This window comes from Mirounga leonina, unplaced genomic scaffold (assembly GCF_011800145.1).
Source record: "Mirounga leonina isolate KUSES-001 unplaced genomic scaffold, KU_Mleo_1.0 Mir_175, whole genome shotgun sequence".
NCBI classification, from domain to species: domain Eukaryota; kingdom Metazoa; phylum Chordata; class Mammalia; order Carnivora; family Phocidae; genus Mirounga; species Mirounga leonina.
The window spans coordinates 21,717,822-21,733,366 of NW_023270453.1; the positions used below are offsets into that span (position 1 = coordinate 21,717,822).

The window sequence follows — 15,545 nt, forward strand, 5'->3', positions numbered from 1 at the left end:
TCCGCCAAATCCCCAGCCCGCCCACTCCCTGCGAAGGTCCCTGCTCGGCCCCGGGGCGGGGCAGGGTCTGCGATGCCCAGTGTGCCCGCGCGGTGGCGCCGCCGCACAGCCGGGACGCTCTGGCCCGCCGGGCTCGTTAGTGTGGCTCGGCGAGCGGGGGCCGGAAGTGCGGGCGGGGGCCGGAAGTGCGGGCGAGTGGGAGAGCGCTGGTCGGGGCCGGGGTCGGGGACGGGGCCGGGGTCGGGGACGGGGCCGGGGTCGGGGACGGGGCCGGGGTCGGGGCCGGGGTCGGGGACGGGGCCGGGGTCGGGGACGGGGTCGGGGCCGGGGGTGGGCCGGGGCCGGGATACGCGTAGCCGCCATGAAGCGGGACGTGCGCATCTTGCTCCTGGGCGAGGGTAGGCGACGGGCTGGGGAGCCGGGTGGGGGTCTTGGGGCCGCCGGGTCGGGGCCAGGGTCGGGCTGGAGTGGGGAGGGGGCGCGGCGATCGTGGCCATGCGCTGACCGCGCCGCCCCGCGCAGCCCAGGTGGGAAAGACGTCGCTGATCCTGTCGCTCGTGGGCGAGGAGTTCCCCGCGGAGGTAAGAGGCGAGCGTGGCCGCAGCCCTCGGTGCCCGTCCCCGGGCCTCCGGCCGCCCTCACGCCGCGGCCCCTGCAGGTCCCTCCCCGCGCTGAGGAGATCACCATTCCCGCAGACGTCACCCCGGAGAAGGTGCCCACCCACATCGTGGACTACTCAGGTAGAGCGGGCCGCCCGCGCTTCGCCCTGGGGGATGGGGGCAGGCATTCGGGAAGGTTCCACAGTCAGGGTCTCTTCTTCTGCAGAAGCCGAGCAGACCGCCGAGGAGCTCCAGGACGAGATTCAGAAGGTACACTGTGTCCTGAGGGCTGAGCCCCCGGCTGCCGCCTCCCAGGGATTAGGTTAAGGTGCTCAGGGTGCCTGAGACCTTGCTAATTCCTGCCATGATCTTTCAGCGCTGCTATTTGTCAGGTTTCTTGGGCTCACCCTGCAGGGACCTGGGGAGGAGAGGGACCGTGCTTCCCACACGGCCAGTCAGCTCCATGGCTCTGTGCACCCGTTGTTTGCCCTTCCAAAGTGATCCTTACCCAGCTCTGTGCCTTGGCTACCTGTACTGCTATCCCGTAGTCTAGTGCAGTAGTGCTCTGAGCTGGACTGTAGCGGGTGCCCTGCTTATCGGTTGTCAGGAAGATCTGCGCCTGAACCGAGCTCCCCGGGGGAGCCTCTGCTGTGTCCTGGGGCATCGCTGGGCCAGGGTAAAGGCCACAGCTACCCAGCCTTCTTGTCACCATCATCCCTTGTGGTGTTGTCCCTGTCACTCACTCTGCCTGAAATGACACGGGAACGCAGGGCTGGGGCCAGGGTGTCAAGTTCTAGGGGTGGTGCTGTTTGTCCTGAGCCTTCCAGGGGACCCGCCAGAGCTGCCATGCTCAGGCCTGGCGGCTCCAGTGGAAGAGGACAGGGGAGGACTTGTCAGGTTGAAGCAGCCGATGGTGGCTGCGGTACATTGGCTGGAGGGGTGCTAAAGAGGGGTGGGGTTCTAAGGTGTCTGGCCCTATCAAGGCCAGCGTGGAGCAGGAAGCCTGTGGTCATGCCATGCCTCACCCCCTTTCCCACAGGCAAACGTGGTGTGTATGGTGTACGACGTGTCTGAGGAGGCCACCATTGAGAAGGTGAGGGCAAGAGCTCCTTCTGTACCCCAGGTCCTTGGTGCTGGCACCTAGCTCCGTGTTGTTCTCTGAACAGACTCCAGATGGTCACCCAGCTGACCGAGGCTCTGGGTACTGGGGGCCTGTATGCAGGACCCCCACAGCTTCCCCAGGGAGCTCCTGTGGCCCTGCTTCCCCACAAAGTACATGGGTGGTTAGAAGTCTGAACTATTCAGGCCTGTGGAAGGGGCTGTTTTAGGCTGCTGAGTCCGGGCCCCTTGGGGGTGTTTGGGAACTGCTAGGATCAGATGAGGCCCCACCTGCTGACTGTTCTCTGCAGGTGGCCACAATTCTCAGTGTCCAGGACTTTGTTCCTCAGTGGGCCTTGACCTCCCTACGTCCAGGCAGGAGTTCCAGGAGGGAGCCGTGAAGACAGGCAGGCCCCTGTCCTCACGGCTAGCCCTTGCTTTTCAGATACGAACCAAGTGGATCCCACTGGTGAATGGGGAGACTGAGAGGAGCCTCAGGTAATGGGCAGGGCCCAGGGGGGTGGGCCCCGCCAGCTCCCCATCCATGGTGACCATAGGCCTTTCCCCCAGAGTCCCCATCATCCTGGTGGGCAACAAGTCGGACCTGCGGCCGGGGAGCTCGATGGAGGCTGTGCTGCCCATCATGAGCCAGTTCCCTGAGATCGAGACGTGCGTGGAGGTGCGTGGGCGGGTGCCCGTGTGCCGCTGGCCTCAGCTGCGGGCCTGCGGACCTCCCCAGGTCTGGAAGACACCCCATGCCTGCCTTTTGTGGGGGGCCCCTTTGAGTTTTGTGGTACTGGTCACGTGTCTGAGTCTGTCCATGTGGTCACCAGTGCTCTGCCAAGAACCTGAGGAACATCTCGGAGCTGTTCTACTACGCGCAGAAGGCAGTGCTGCACCCCATGGCCCCGCTCTACGACCCCGACGCCAAGCAGGTGAGCGGCAGGCAGCGGGGAGGTGGCCAGGCTGGCTGGAGCGGTGGCGTGGGGTTCGTACTGAGCTGGCTGTCCCTGCAGCTGAGGCCCGCGTGTGCCCAGGCCCTCACGCGCATCTTCAGGCTCTCAGACCAGGATCTAGACCAGGCGCTCAGTGACGAGGAGCTCAACGCTTTCCAGGTGCGGCTCCCTCTGCTGGCGCTGCCCGTCCTTCGAGGGCACAGCCTCAGGTACTCTTAGTGATGCTGAGCAGTCACTGAGGAGGCTGGCTGGCTGGCTGATGGCGACTTTCCCTCGGGGGCAGAAATCCTGCTTTGGGCACCCACTGGCCCCTCAGGCCCTGGAGGATGTGAAGATGGTGGTGTGCAAGAACGTGGCAGGAGGTGTGCAGGATGATAGGCTGACATTGGACGGTGAGTCCTGATGCCTTGCCGTGCCCTGGGAGCGGGAAGAGGTCCAGGCTGTGCTCGGTGCTACCTGTTCTTTTGTTTCTTTCGGAACAGGCTTTCTTTTCTTGAACACACTGTTTATCCAACGGGGGCGCCACGAGACTACGTGGACCATCTTGCGACGCTTCGGCTACGGAGACACGCTGGAGCTGACCCCTGACTACCTTGTCCCACCGTGAGTGGTGGGTGGGGCTTAGCCTCCCTTCTCAGTGTCAGGCGGGTGCCTGGGGGCTCTTGGACCCGCAGTGGGGGCCCTTGGGGTTGGGCCTCGACGGCCTTTCTAGGAGCGGCCTCGCTGTGGGTGGTCAGGATAGGACGAAGCAGATGGTCCCCTGCCCCAAATGCCTTCCTGTCTGCCCTCCTGCCGTGGTGCTCGGCTGAGGGGGCAGTGCAGGAGCCTCCCTGTGCCGAGACAGAGACACGGGAGGTGTGGGGGGCCTGGCGGGCAAGGGGCTCCCCTGGGAACCGGACAGCCCCTACATCCCCTACAGGCTCCACGTGCCCCCAGGCTGCAGCACCGAGCTCAACCACTTTGGCTACCAATTTGTGCAGAGAGTGTTTGAGAAGCATGACCAGGTAAGGTAGTCATGACCTCCACCCTGCACCGCCCCCGATCCCGCCAGCTACCAGGTACGTGTCACCGCGGCCCCTCTGCCCCCAGGACCGTGATGGCTGCCTCTCGCCTGCAGAGCTGGAGAGCTTCTTCAGCGTGTTCCCCACTGCTCCCTGGGGCCCTCAGCTGCCTCTGGAGGTCTGCACCGAGGCTGGCCGGCTGTCTCTGCATGGGTACCTCTGCCAGTGGACGTGAGTTCAGCCCCTGCCCGTGGCAACACTGCCTGTGCCGGCCGCCCGGCCGTGACCCCATCCCTCCCGCCCCCAGCCTGGTGACCTACTTGGACATCCGGCGCTGTCTTGAGCACCTTGGTTACTTGGGCTACCCGACCCTCTGCGAGCAGGACTCCCAAGCCCATGCCATCACAGGTGGGTGCCCGCCCCCACCCTGAGCCCAGCTCCTCCCTGGCAGCCCCCTTGGTCACACTCACTCCGGCTGTCCATCCCCAGTCACTCGTGAGAAGAGGCTGGACCAGGAGAAGGGGCAGACGCAGAGGAACGTTTTCCTGTGCAAGGTGGTGGGAGCCTGTGGAGTGGGCAAGTCTGCCTTCCTGCAGGCCTTTCTCGGCCGCAGCCTGGGGGTGAGCATCTGCACGGGGGCGGGGGGCGCCTCTGGGCAGTGTCCGGGCCAGCAAGCTTCAGGCGCCTCCCTTCTCTGCACCAGGATACCAGGGAGTTCGCTGAGGAGCGTGCCGTTTATGCCGTCAACACGGTGCAGGTCAACGGGCAGGAGAAGTACCTGATAGTGAGTGCTGGGGTCCCCAGGAAAGACACTGGGTCTGCGCTGGGGGGCCTGTCTCAACGTGGCCTACAGGGCTGCCCTGCACCCCTCCCTGAGGCCACTCTTTGTCTAGCTGTGCGAGGCGAGTGCAGACAGCCTGCTGGCCACGGAGCCCAATGCCACCTGTGATGTGGCCTGCTTGATGTTCGATGGCAGTGACCCTGGGTCCTTCGTGCTCTGCGCTGAGGTCTACAAGGCAAGGCACCCCGCGCCCCATCCCCGGTCCCTCTGGGGCAGTCCGTGTGCCTTGGCCGCCTGGGATGGCACCTTTATGCAGCCCCTCTCTCTGCAGCGCCACTACATGGATGGGCAGACCCCCTGCCTCTTTGTCTCCTCCAAGGCAGACCTGCCCGAAGGCATCTTGCCGCCTGGGCTGTCGCCCACGGAGTTCTGCCGCAGACACCGGCTGCCTGCCCCTGCCCCCTTCTCGTGTGTCGGCCAGACCAGACTCAGCACTGCTGTGTTCTCCCGGCTCGCCGCCATGGCCGCTTGCCCGTGGGTACCTGCACCCAGCCCTGCGGTGGGAGGCCAGGCCCTGTCCAGGGAAGCAGTCATCCCTGTTGACCAGAGAGCAGGGCAGCTGTAGCGTGGGCCCGAGTCCCGCTGGTGGCCCCGTGTGGGCAGAGCGCAGCCCCAGGAGGCGGGGTGGGGGCTCGGGCAGCGGCATCTGCCCCCAGCCAGCCTCTCTGTCCTGCAGACACCTGGCCCCCGGCGAGCTGCCCACCACCTCCTTCTGGCTGCGGGTGATGCTGGGGGCTGTTGGAGCTGCCGTCACTGCCATCCTCAGCCTCTCACTCTTCCGGGCCTTGCTGAAGAGCCGATGAGGCCTCAGGGGCCCCCGGGGTGCTGGTGTGGGGGCCACCTGCTCGAGGGGCCTGTCTTCTGTCTGGGGACACCTGGCCCGCCTCCCTGCCTGAGCCCCAAGGGCTGGCCTCCAGGTCCTGGTAGCCTGTGTCCCTACCCAGCTGCAGATGCCGAGCATCACCTGCGTTGGGTGTCATGTGTTGGAGGGAATGGGTGTCATGGGCGAGGAAGCCAGTGACCCCAGACCCAAGTATTCTCAGGGCTCCACTCCTTTCTGGTCCCAGGCAGTCAGTGGTCATGAAGGGGGTCAAAGGTGGGGGTGGGGGAAGGACGTGGTTGATATGGTCTCCCTCTTCTCCCTGGTTTGGAGATGGGCCCAGCGCCTCACCCCTCCCGGAAGACATGAGGTGGGGTCTCCTGATTAAACTTCACTTCTGTCTTTTGCACCTGGGATCCTGCTTTTTGAAGAGATGTTTCTTGAATCCACTAAAACACATCCTTTGTCTCAGCATGGGCTGGAAACCTCAGTCCTGAGCCCCACACCTCCCCTCCAGGCCTGGGTCCCCATTCTGCGGTCTCCCTCGGGGCCCAGCTGCTCTCTGGGAGCCACTGCATCCATCCAGGTCTGTGCTGGCCTGAGGGGTTCTGATACGCAAGACCCTTTTGATGGCTGCCCCGCCCCCCAGAGCTCAGCATCACAGTAGCCTGGCTGAGATGTGCTGAGGGTCTGGGACTTGAGGGCGGGACTGGGGTGTGCACAGATGCCCTGCTTCTGCGCGGGGTTGGCCTGGCCTGAGAAATCTGCTGTGTTTCCTCACACCCTGACCAGAGGCCTTGGCCCCTGGCACTGGGTGGGGACAGCCAGAGAGCCCCAGCCTGCAGGGTGGGGGAGCGAGAACCTTTCTTGGACTGAGGAGGGTGCCCAGCGTGGAGCCTGGGCGTCTACTCGGTGTGTGTTCTGGGGCCTGGAGCGGAGAGCCTGCGGTGTGGCTGGGCGCTCCCTGTCTGCCATCAGCCCTTCTCTGTGAGGCAGCCTTCCCCAAGCTCTGAGGGGCTATTTGTAGGTTGGGGGAGCTCCCTGCTCCACAGGGATGCTCCAGCCTGACACAGAAGTTCTGGGGTTGACCCTGAAGTTGTCCTTGCACCAGCCTCCCAGCCCTGCTGGCCCCGGTCCCGTGGGTGTGCTGCTCACCCGCTTTAGGGTGGCGCTGGATGCTCTTTTAGCCAGTGGTTCTGCCTGAGGCCCCGCTGCCCCAGTGTTGACTGTGGCATCAGGATTTTGAGTGGCCCTTGAGGGGTTTGCTGTTACAACACATCACCATGGTCTGTCATCTCCATCCCTGGAGGGGTCTGCTTGCCCTCCCCAGGAAGCAGGGACCCTTTCCTATCCCAGCTGCAGCCCTGTGCGTTGGGGTCTCTGCACCATCGTCCACGGGTCTGCCTAGGCTCCCCATGAACTCCCGGAACTGGAGGTCCCACTGTCCAGCATTGAGCCTGCAGGAGCGGTCCGGGGTCTCCAGTCCCAGGTGGGTGCTGTGGATTGGTGTCTGCGTGCTGAGTGGGGACGGCTGCACCAAGCCTCCCCCACGGACCCCTGCTAGTTGCCCTGTCGGCCTTGGTGCCCACATGATGGGATCCTGGTGCCTTGCTGCCAGCAAACAAGCATGTCTGGCAGGCAAGCTGGCACCTTCAGGGAACCCTGGCCTGAGTCAGGATCACAGGCAGTGAGGAGGTGGATTCAGCGCTCAAGCCCCAAGCAGAGGGGCGCGCGAGGGAGGGAGCTGGGGGGGTATGCCGTGACTCAGTTTCCCAGCCGCTGTCCCCGCTTGACGAGCGGCCCCAGCCTGGAACGGGAAGGCGGTGAGCCGGGCGGCGAGACCCAAGCTATGGTCGGGGCCGTTCCTTCCTGGGGCGCGTCCGCATGCGGAGCGCGCGCGTGTCCCGGCCGCGCGTGGCGGGGCCGGCGGCGGCAGCGCGCGCGCACTGGCGGGCGGCTCCGGCTCCGTGACGCGGCGCCGAACGGAGCGGGAGGAGCGGGCGGGCCGGGGCGGAGCGGAGTCGTCCGCAAAGCAGCCCCTTCCGGCCGCGGCCGCCAACCCCGGCCCCCGGCCCCGCCTGGCTCTATGGACAGGAGCTCGCTGCTGCAGCTTATCCAGGAGCAGGTGCGTGGCGTGGGTGGGTGGGGGGCGCCCGCACAGCCCCCGCCGCAGGGCTGGGCCGAGGCGACGGAGCTCCCAGAGAGCCGCGGTCCAGTCCCGCTGCTCGGCGCCTACTCTCAAGCCCCCTCTTCCATGACCCTGGCCCCCTGCCGGACACTCCGGGAGAGGGCGGGCCAGATCAGGGTCCCTGGGGAGGTATAGGAGGGAGGGAGATTGTCCTCAGACCTTGGCCCTACCTTTCTAGGAGGATGAGCAAGGCAGAAACGAGGTGGGGAGGCCCCTAAGAGCTGGAGGCCTGGGACCCAGGCACTGGTGCCCTGGCAGCTCCTGGGACCATGTGGGTGCAGAGGTCTGGCCCCTGGGTGTTTGGAGCCTGCCTGTCCCAGCTGGCCTGGCCCAGCTCTGTGGCTTGGAAGCCTGATCCCCACTCTCAAGCCTTGGCCGATGGCCCCCCCCACCCCAGCAGCTGGACCCTGAGCACACAGGTTTCATCGGTGCGGACACCTTCACCGGCCTGGTGCACAGCCATGAGCTGCCCCTGGACCCGGCCAAGCTGGACATGCTGGTGGCCTTGGCCCAGAGCAACGAGCGGGGCCAGGTCTGCTACCAGGAGCTGGTGGACCTGGTCAGTGCCATAATGGGCGGACAGTAGGGGTAGGGGCCTAGGCTTTGGCAGGCACAGTGCCTGGCTGGAGTGGGGTGGGCAGGCAGCCCCCACTCCCTGCCCTTCCCACCAGGAAGGAGTGTGGACTTGGGGCAGGGACTCAGACTCTACCAGGAGCTGGGTGGGCCAAGGGGACAGGGTGGCTCGGGGGGTGGGGGTGGGGAGTATGGTGGCCCATGCTTAGGGCCGCCCCCCTCCAGATCAGCAGTAAACGCTCAAGCAGCTTTAAGCGGGCCATCGCCAACGGACAGAGGGCACTGCCCCGGGACGGGCTACTGGATGAGCCAGGCCTGGGTGTCTACAAGCGGTTTGTGCGCTACGTTGCCTACGAGATCCTGCCCCGAGAGGTGGACCGCCACTGGTACTTCTACAGACACCGCAGCTGCCCACCCCCCGTGTTTATGGCCTCAGTCACCCTTGCCCAGGTGTGCCCACTTGTCTGCCACTCAGAAGCCGCCCACGGGCCTGGCCCTGCCTGGCCCTAACACCTCTCCCTCCCAGATCATCGTGTTCCTGTGCTACGGGGCTCGTCTCAACAAGTGGGTGCTGCAGACCTACCACCCTGAGTACATGAAGAGTCCCCTCGTGTACCACCCTGGCCACCGTGCTCGAGCCTGGCGCTTCCTCACCTATATGTTCATGCATGTTGGGTGAGTGGGGGCCCACTGCCAGCATCCCTCTGGCAGAGTCAGGAACACTCAGTCCCTCGAGTCGGGCGGGTGGCCTGACAGCTGACCTTACATCTGTTTACACCCACATGGCCAGCCTGGAGCAACTAGGGTTCAACGCGCTCCTGCAGCTGATGATTGGGGTGCCCTTGGAGATGGTGCATGGTCTGCTCCGCATCAGCCTGCTCTACCTGGCTGGTGTGCTGGCAGGTGAGGCAGGCACGTGGCCCCTGGCCATCATACTGGTGAGCCTCACCCTCATGGTTCTCCCTTTGCTCACACAGGCTCCCTGACTGTCTCCATTACCGACATGCGGGCCCCTGTGGTGGGGGGCTCTGGTGGGGTCTACGCCCTGTGCTCGGCACACCTGGCCAACGTCGTCATGGTAATAGGGCAGACTGCGGGGTGGGTGTGGGGAGGGGCCCACAAGGCCTGCCTCACAGCCTCTGTCTCATGCCCCATCAGAACTGGGCTGGGATGAGGTGTCCCTACAAGCTGCTGAGGATGGTGCTGGCCTTGGTGTGCAGTAAGTAGGGGGTCAGGGGGCTGGGGGGCCTCAGCCTAAGGCCAGGGTGCCTCCCACCTGCCACCTTTCTCTGCAGTGAGTTCCGAGGTGGGCCGGGCCGTGTGGCTCCGCTTTTCCCCACCACTGCCTGCCTCAGGCCCCCAGCCCAGCTTCATGGCACACCTGGCAGGTGCAGTGGTAGGGGTCAGCATGGGTCTGACCATCCTGCGCAGCTATGAGGAACGCCTGCGGGACCAGTGTGGCTGGTGGGTGGTGCTGCTCGCCTATGGCACTTTCCTGCTCTTTGCCATCTTCTGGAACATCTTCGCCTACGACCTGCTGGGCGCCCACATCCCTCCACCACCCTGATGGGCTTCCCAGGGCCACACAGGCCAGGGCACAGGTGTATGTGGGCCAGCCACCAGGCGAGTCTGCATGTCCGCCCTCTCTGAATGTACATCTCAAGACTGCTTCTCCTCCGTGGGGGCAGGTGGCCCCTGCAACTCACTGAGTCCAGGCCAAGCCTTACATCAGCCCTGGCTGCCCCTTCCCAGGGCTGGGGAGGTAGGACTGCCTGGCTAGGCAGGGGAGGTCCCCAGGTGTGGCCCCAGAGGAGACCCTGCCCCGGCCTCTCCCCCGTGATTTGCGGTCTGAGCCTTTTTGGAGAATGAATAAATATTTTACACTGCAGCAGGTGGCTGTACCGGGGCTCTGGGGGCTGGCCTGGCCTCCCTCCCACTCACTGAACAGACTGCGGACATGTGGACAGCCTGAGCTTCCCCTTTCTCCTCTGCACTGGTATGAGATGTGTGTGTCTGTGTGTGTGAGAAAGATGAATGTGGGGAGAAGTTGGGGTCCTCACAGTCAGGTGTGAGTTCAGCAAGCATTTACTGAGATCCCACAGCAGCCAGCCTCCTGCTTGGACAGCCCGCCCTCCAGAGAAACCTGTGGCCTGAGGTTGTGGGCAGGTGAGCAGGCCCTGGGCCACAGCCAAGTTCAGGCAGCCTGCGTTCTGCATTTCTTGGCTGGCAGTGGTGTCCTCAGGAATGGCCGGGCTGGGACCAAGGCCGGGCAGCAGATCAGGGCACAGCTTCTGCCCCACATGTCCATACTGCTATCTCCACATGGTGAGGGGTCCACAGCCCTGAGGGACTGCCTAGGGAGGGGCAGAGGGAGGCTGGGGCCCGGGGACACTGGCCACTCGATCCTCCCGTACAGCTCTGCATACTGCACCCCTGCCTGCCAACGGGGCCCTCACCTCTGCTGAGGGTGTACTGCGACCACTGCGCGGTGGGACACGAAGGCTGCCGCCTCCGGAATCCCTGCAGCCAGGACTCGTGCCCTACCAGGGTCTGGACAAGCTCGGCGTAGGGCTGCCCTTCCCAGGGACCCCCCAGCGTCATGGACATGGCCATGGGCCCATTTCACAGGCAAGGACACTAACCGGCTAGGTCCGGCCCGCGATCTCGCGGGGCGCCCAGCTCTCCCGGCTAATCCGGTCCGGGGTGAGTTCGGGGGTCACGGGTGGTGGACCTCACCAAGCGGACCCGCACCAGAAGGAAGCTCCGCCCACGCCGCCAGGCCCGGCCCCGCACGTGGGAAGCCCTCACCACCAGCTTCCACGCCCACGGCCGCTCCAGCTCGTTTCATGTCACGTGCTTCTCCGCTCGGCCCTCGGTGGCCGCGGGCACTCCTCTCGGTGCCTGGGGAAGGGCGGTGACGGAGACTCGGGCAACGAGGGTCGTCCGCCCTACTGACCGCCCCCCCCCCGCCCTGTCATCGGTCCAGGCCTTCCACCCGCCCCTAGCGGTCCGCGCGCGCCCACAGCACCTCCCCGTTGCGGCCAGGACGGCGGCCCGGCGGCTCCAGGCCTCACAGCCCCACAGCCCGCGTGCAGCCGCCATGTTCGCGCGCGGGGCGGGGCCTCGGTGGGGCGGAGCCGAGAGCTGCAGGGCCACCGTCCTGGCGCTGCTCTGGACTTGACGTCCCGGGTCGCTTTGCCTCGAGCGCATGCTCCCAACCGGCTCCGCCCCCTTCCCCCCCCCCCGCGGCTCGTCGGACGCATGCGCGTCCCCGCCTACCGCGCGTCCGCCCGCCCCACTGGCCCCGCCTCGCGCGGCCGGAAGTTCCGGTGGCGGATTGCTGGACCGGGCCCGAGCGGATCGGGGGCTCGGGCTGCGGGCTCGGGCTGCGGGCGCAGGGCGGGCCAGACGCGGAGCCTGGGAGCAAAGCCCAGGCTGTGCCGCGCGGCGCCATGAAGGGCAAGGAGGAGAAGGAAGGCGGCGCGCGGCTGGGCGCCGGCGGCGGAAGCCCCGAAAAGAGCCCAAGCGCGCAGGAGCTCAAGGAGCAGGGCAACCGGCTCTTCGTGGGCCGCAAGTACCCGGAGGCGGCGGCCTGCTACGGCCGCGCCATCGTGAGTGCGCCCGCGCCGGGGGAAGGGACCGGCGTCCGGGCCAGGGGAGGGGGCGGGGCCCGGGCTTCGGCCCCGCGTCCTCCCCGGAGCCCCTGCCCGGCCATTCCCACCGGACCTTCGGAGGCTCTTGGTTCGTACGCGGGGGCGTTTGGGCTCTGAGAGCTCAGTGATGATCTTGTTTCAGTCGGGTCAGGGCTGCGGCTCTCGAGCCACTGCTGGTTGCTGGAGAAGTGTGGCGGGTGGGAGCTTCAAGGTGTTTGAGGCCCCCAGACCGAGGACCAGGGATCCTTGTTCCTTGAGAACTCCAGGCCCAAAGCTGGGGATCTCCACAGGTCTGAGAAACTTAGATTTACAAGACCTGTTGGGAGTCAAGAGGGTGGGTTCATGCAGGCCTCAGGAGCGGGAGTTCATCCTCCACCAGTCCTCAGTACGCAGGGGCTTTGAAGCTGAGAAGTTTCTGGTGTCTTGATTCTAGCCGTGGGCTCTAAACTGGACCTAGGACAGGGCCTAGGACGGAGAAGGAGCACAGAGCTCACTCCCTCATGCTGGCTGGCCTGGCCTTGGTCCCCAGACCCGGAATCCCCTGGTGGCAGTGTACTACACCAACCGGGCATTGTGCTACCTGAAGATGCAGCAGCATGAGCAGGCTCTGGCAGACTGCCGGCGGGCTTTGGAACTGGACGGGCAGTCTGTGAAGGCACACTTCTTCCTGGGGCAGTGCCAGCTAGAGATGGAGAGCTATGATGAGGCCATTGCTAATCTGCAGCGAGGTGGGCCTACAGGTTGTCAGGTTACAGGGGCGCCTGGGACCGGGTGGATGGACTGGCCAGGTGACCTGAAGCCCCTATTCCCCCAGCCTACAACCTGGCCAAGGAGCAACGGCTCAACTTTGGGGATGACATCCCTAGTGCTCTGCGCATTGCTAAGAAGAAGCGCTGGAACAGCATCGAGGAGCGGCGCATCCACCAGGAGAACGAGCTGCACTCCTACCTCACTCGGCTTATTGTGGCCGAGCGGGAGAGGTGGGCTGTGGTAGTGGCAGGCTCCAGGGCCCCACCCAGCCCCAAGTCAGCACTCTGGGGTTAACTTTGAGTCAAGAACACAAGTGTTTATTGAAGGCCAATACTGGCAAGCAGGAGATGGAGGGAAGGCGAGACCTGAACGAGCCCAAGGTTGGGGTGGAGTGTGATCTCTTCTGGCCAGACCATTTCTGACTAGCTCCTGGTCAACCCCCAGGGAACTAGAAGAATGTCAGCGGAACCACGACGGTGATGAGGACGATGGCCACATCCGGGCCCAGCAGGCCTGCATCGAGGCCAAGCACGTGAGGGTGCCCCAGCCCACGTGTGGATGTGTACATGTTTGCGTGCCTGTGATGGGAGCGTGTGCCCGGGGGAGGGGGATGGGGCATCTGGCCCACGCGTAGCTGCTTGGTTCTTCGCAGGACAAGTATTTAGCAGACATGGATGAGCTTTTCTCCCAGGTGGATGAGAAGAGAAAGGTAAGCTGTCTGTCCTCTGGGTAGCAGGAGTTGGACCAGCGTCCCCATCCTGGTGCCTGACCTCACCCCATGTGCTGCAGAAGCGAGACATCCCGGACTATCTATGTGGCAAGATCAGCTTTGAGCTCATGCGGGAACCATGCATCACGCCCAGCGGCATCACCTATGACCGAAAGGACATTGAGGAGCATCTGCAGGTGAGGGCCCACAAAGTGTTGGGAGTAGGACCCATAACTACTGAGCACTTTCTGATCCTGTTGTCACTGCACACTGCAGCGCGTGGGCCACTTTGACCCTGTCACCCGGAGCCCCCTGACCCAGGAACAGCTCATCCCCAACCTGGCCATGAAAGAGGTCATTGATGCTTTCATCTCCGAGAACGGCTGGGTGGAGGACTACTGAGGCTGGGCAAGGGCCAGGGCTGCCCGCCTTGCCTAGTGCCCTGACCCAGGACGGCCTTGGGGCAGTAGCTCCAGTTCCTGTACATAGTTGGTGTCCCTAGATCCCTGCCCTGGTGTCCCCAACCCCTCCCCTCATCAGTTTTGCTGCTGGACCGTGAGCCCCACCTCCACCCCCATCTGGGCCAGAAACAGCAGGTGAGGGTGGGCTGCTGCCACCACTGTCCTGTAATAAAATCTGTGAGCACTCTAGGGGTGTGCACTGGTGTGTGCTGGGCTCACCAGCCGCCCACTCTGGCTAGCTGAGGAAGGTAGAGATGAAAACACTGGTGTCCAGGTTGAGCGTGGCATGCCACCACCGGTCAGGGAAATACAGCACCTGCTGGGAGGTGGGGGGTGGGGCACAGGGATTAGTTGGTGGCGTCTGGTCCAGCCTGGCCCCTTCCTGCCACCTACTGACCTCACCAGCCTGGACAGTGCACTCCAAGGGCCTTGCAGATGGTGCCAGGGTTGGGTACATGTCTTGAAGCCAGGCCAGCGTGGTTTTATTGGGATGGAACTCGGGTGTCTTCTCAGGGGGGTATAGGAACCAGCGCTGAGGATGGGAGCAATAAGGTCACTCTGTTGCAGTCAGTAAGCCCCGAGCCCCAGCCCCCATCTTGTGCTGACCTTGCGGCCGTAGATCACCTCTGAGAACCCGGGCCCATGCCAGTGGAAGGGCACCCCAGAACCAGCTCCTGTGGGGTCATTTATGAGCAGTTGCTGAGGCAACCCAACTTACAGTGTTCTCTTCCCTTCCAAATCCCCTTTACAAGGTACCCACCTGCGATTCCAAAACTGTAAGCAGTAGTGGTACCCAGCAGACTAAATGGTGGTGGGGAGTAGTGCTGAAAGAGCGATGCCCATTCGCTGAAATTGTTGTCCCCAAAGAAATACAAGGTGTCTGCCAACAAAGAACATGGGACGCACAGAGATCTTGGCACCTGGGTGCCCCCATCCCAGCCCATAGCCAACCAAATTGGACTCACCGTTGCCCAGGGAGGTAGGGTCCTGGGGATACAGCAAGTGCTCCACATACTCCTGAAAGGGCAGGTCCACTGCGGGAAAGGGGCTGATCAGGACTGGCTGAAGCTACTTGCAAGATGCTGGCGAGCAGGCTGGGCTGCTGCAGGGTGGGGTAGCTCACCTTTCCGGTAGGAGTAGGTATTGGCAGTGCTCAGCCGAACCACGCTGTCCCCAAAGGAGGCCAGTAGCCTTTCTCGGGAGCACAAAGCCCGGAACCTCTGAGGGGGTGGGGAAGAGACTCAAGGGCCGGGCCCAGCACGGGTGACAAGTGGCCAGGAGGGGCGCCAGCACTCACCGAGTTGTCTGTGAGCCCCTGCAGAATGACGGGTCTGGAGAAGGCGTAGCTGCAAGGGCAGAGTCACGGCCAGGTCTCAGCCTCGCCCATCCGCGTTAGCTGAAGGGAGGGGGGCGGACTAGGGGGGCCCGAGCGGACGGGTCGGCAAACAAGGGAGTGGGGACAGCAGCGCTCCGGGGGACACGCACTGGGGTGTGGGAGGGGTGGCCAGTGCGAGGGGACGCACGTACTGCTGCACGAACTCGGAGTAGCTGAGGTCCGCCCGACGTTCCACGGCGCAGCGCTGCTCCTCCGCCAGGGCCGCCGGCGCCCCGGGTCCGGGCCGCTGCCTGCGGGCACAGCGGGTCAGCGGCCCGCCCCCACGGCGCGGCGCGGCCCGCCCCGGCCCGCCCCGGCCGCCGGCGCCGCTCACCACCCTCCATCGCCCGCCTTCCCGGCGCCGCGCCGGGCCAGAGCAGCCAGCGTCCACACGGCCAGCAGGAAGAGCAGCCGCGCCCCTGGTGCCATGAGCCCGCCGCCGCGAGGCATGCCGGGAGTTCCATCGTCGCGGCAACGACGCCGGCCCCACCCCGGAAGCAGTTCCTTTGGCCCGCCCCGGA

The 15,545-nt window shown here is 64.8% G+C and overlaps 4 protein-coding genes across 13 annotated transcripts; 3 read left to right on the plus strand and 1 right to left on the minus strand.

Moving 5' to 3' along the window:
• The first annotated feature begins 301 nt into the window (after positions 1-301).
• RHOT2 (ras homolog family member T2) lies at positions 302-5,722 on the plus strand. 3 transcript variants are annotated; one of them, XM_035021830.1, is made up of 19 exons: positions 302-398; positions 523-581; positions 659-740; positions 826-869; positions 1,639-1,692; positions 2,143-2,195; positions 2,268-2,376; positions 2,531-2,632; positions 2,714-2,812; positions 2,937-3,045; positions 3,136-3,256; positions 3,573-3,657; positions 3,743-3,885; positions 3,962-4,062; positions 4,144-4,274; positions 4,358-4,438; positions 4,548-4,670; positions 4,767-4,969; positions 5,172-5,722. In XM_035021830.1, exons 1-19 carry the CDS (start codon positions 362-364, stop codon positions 5,296-5,298), a joined length of 1,863 nt encoding a protein of 620 aa, XP_034877721.1. In that variant the 5' UTR covers positions 302-361; the 3' UTR covers positions 5,299-5,722. The 3 variants fall into 3 exon arrangements, with proteins under 3 accessions (XP_034877721.1, XP_034877722.1, XP_034877723.1); XM_035021831.1 differs by having other exon boundaries at positions 314-398; positions 528-581; XM_035021832.1 differs by lacking the exons at positions 302-398; positions 523-581; positions 659-740; ... (3 more) ...; positions 2,268-2,376; positions 2,714-2,812 and having other exon boundaries at positions 2,550-2,632; positions 2,813-3,045.
• A 1,582-nt stretch (positions 5,723-7,304) lies between these two features.
• On the plus strand, positions 7,305-10,068 carry RHBDL1 (rhomboid like 1). Of its 3 annotated transcripts, none has more exons than XM_035021833.1 (8): positions 7,305-7,440; positions 7,901-8,062; positions 8,302-8,526; positions 8,603-8,751; positions 8,867-8,979; positions 9,054-9,154; positions 9,235-9,295; positions 9,372-10,068. In XM_035021833.1, exons 1-8 carry the CDS (start codon positions 7,402-7,404, stop codon positions 9,641-9,643), a joined length of 1,122 nt encoding a protein of 373 aa, XP_034877724.1. In that variant the 5' UTR covers positions 7,305-7,401; the 3' UTR covers positions 9,644-10,068. The 3 variants fall into 3 exon arrangements, with proteins under 3 accessions (XP_034877724.1, XP_034877725.1, XP_034877726.1); XM_035021834.1 differs by having other exon boundaries at positions 7,904-8,062; positions 9,372-9,682; XM_035021835.1 differs by lacking the exon at positions 9,054-9,154 and having other exon boundaries at positions 8,867-9,014; positions 9,372-9,967.
• Positions 10,069-11,404: 1,336 nt separating this feature from the next.
• On the plus strand, positions 11,405-13,838 carry STUB1 (STIP1 homology and U-box containing protein 1). The gene is made up of 7 exons (XM_035021837.1): positions 11,405-11,687; positions 12,259-12,457; positions 12,544-12,709; positions 12,924-13,011; positions 13,132-13,188; positions 13,269-13,385; positions 13,465-13,838. Exons 1-7 carry the CDS (start codon positions 11,529-11,531, stop codon positions 13,588-13,590), a joined length of 912 nt encoding a protein of 303 aa, XP_034877728.1. The 5' UTR covers positions 11,405-11,528; the 3' UTR covers positions 13,591-13,838.
• Positions 12,770-15,498, minus strand: JMJD8 (jumonji domain containing 8). 6 transcript variants are annotated; one of them, XM_035021840.1, is made up of 10 exons: positions 15,359-15,498; positions 15,135-15,275; positions 14,947-14,995; positions 14,773-14,869; positions 14,615-14,683; positions 14,410-14,529; positions 14,274-14,323; positions 14,047-14,181; positions 13,869-13,968; positions 12,770-13,351 (listed from the first exon to the last, which is right to left on the minus strand). In XM_035021840.1, the coding sequence occupies exons 1-9, from the start codon at positions 15,472-15,474 to the stop codon at positions 13,885-13,887; spliced, it is 861 nt and encodes a 286-aa protein (XP_034877731.1). In that variant the 5' UTR covers positions 15,475-15,498; the 3' UTR covers positions 12,770-13,351; positions 13,869-13,884. The 6 variants fall into 6 exon arrangements, with proteins under 6 accessions (XP_034877731.1, XP_034877729.1, XP_034877733.1 ...); XM_035021838.1 differs by having other exon boundaries at positions 14,256-14,323; positions 15,359-15,496; XM_035021842.1 differs by having other exon boundaries at positions 14,256-14,323; positions 15,177-15,275; positions 15,359-15,494.
• Positions 15,499-15,545: the final 47 nt, after the last annotated feature.

Excerpts from the sequence above, each read along its gene's own strand:
- RHOT2 (XM_035021830.1), top strand. The coding sequence starts at position 362 with ATGAAGCGGGACGTGCGCATCTTGCTCCTGGGCGAGG. Across the intron at positions 2,813-2,936 it reads AGGAGCTCAACGCTTTCCAG|AAATCCTGCTTTGGGCACCC; the intron begins GTGCGGCTCCCT and ends CCTCGGGGGCAG. Across the intron at positions 4,063-4,143 it reads CCAAGCCCATGCCATCACAG|TCACTCGTGAGAAGAGGCTG; the intron begins GTGGGTGCCCGC and ends GTCCATCCCCAG.
- RHBDL1 (XM_035021833.1), top strand. The coding sequence starts at position 7,402 with ATGGACAGGAGCTCGCTGCTGCAGCTTATCCAGGAGCAG. Across the intron at positions 8,752-8,866 it reads TATATGTTCATGCATGTTGG|CCTGGAGCAACTAGGGTTCA; the intron begins GTGAGTGGGGGC and ends CCACATGGCCAG. Across the intron at positions 8,980-9,053 it reads CCTGGCTGGTGTGCTGGCAG|GCTCCCTGACTGTCTCCATT; the intron begins GTGAGGCAGGCA and ends TTGCTCACACAG.
- STUB1 (XM_035021837.1), top strand. The coding sequence starts at position 11,529 with ATGAAGGGCAAGGAGGAGAAGGAAGGCGGCGCGCGGCTGGGCGCCGGC. Across the intron at positions 12,710-12,923 it reads ATTGTGGCCGAGCGGGAGAG|GGAACTAGAAGAATGTCAGC; the intron begins GTGGGCTGTGGT and ends GTCAACCCCCAG. Across the intron at positions 13,189-13,268 it reads AGGTGGATGAGAAGAGAAAG|AAGCGAGACATCCCGGACTA; the intron begins GTAAGCTGTCTG and ends CATGTGCTGCAG.
- JMJD8 (XM_035021838.1), bottom strand. The coding sequence starts at position 15,474 with ATGCCTCGCGGCGGCGGGCTCATGGCACCAGGGGCGCGGCTGCTCTTC. Across the intron at positions 14,996-15,134 it reads GCCACCCCTCCCACACCCCA|CTACGCCTTCTCCAGACCCG; the intron begins GTGCGTGTCCCC and ends CTGCCCTTGCAG. Across the intron at positions 14,530-14,614 it reads CCCTACCTCCCTGGGCAACG|ACACCTTGTATTTCTTTGGG; the intron begins GTGAGTCCAATT and ends CTTTGTTGGCAG.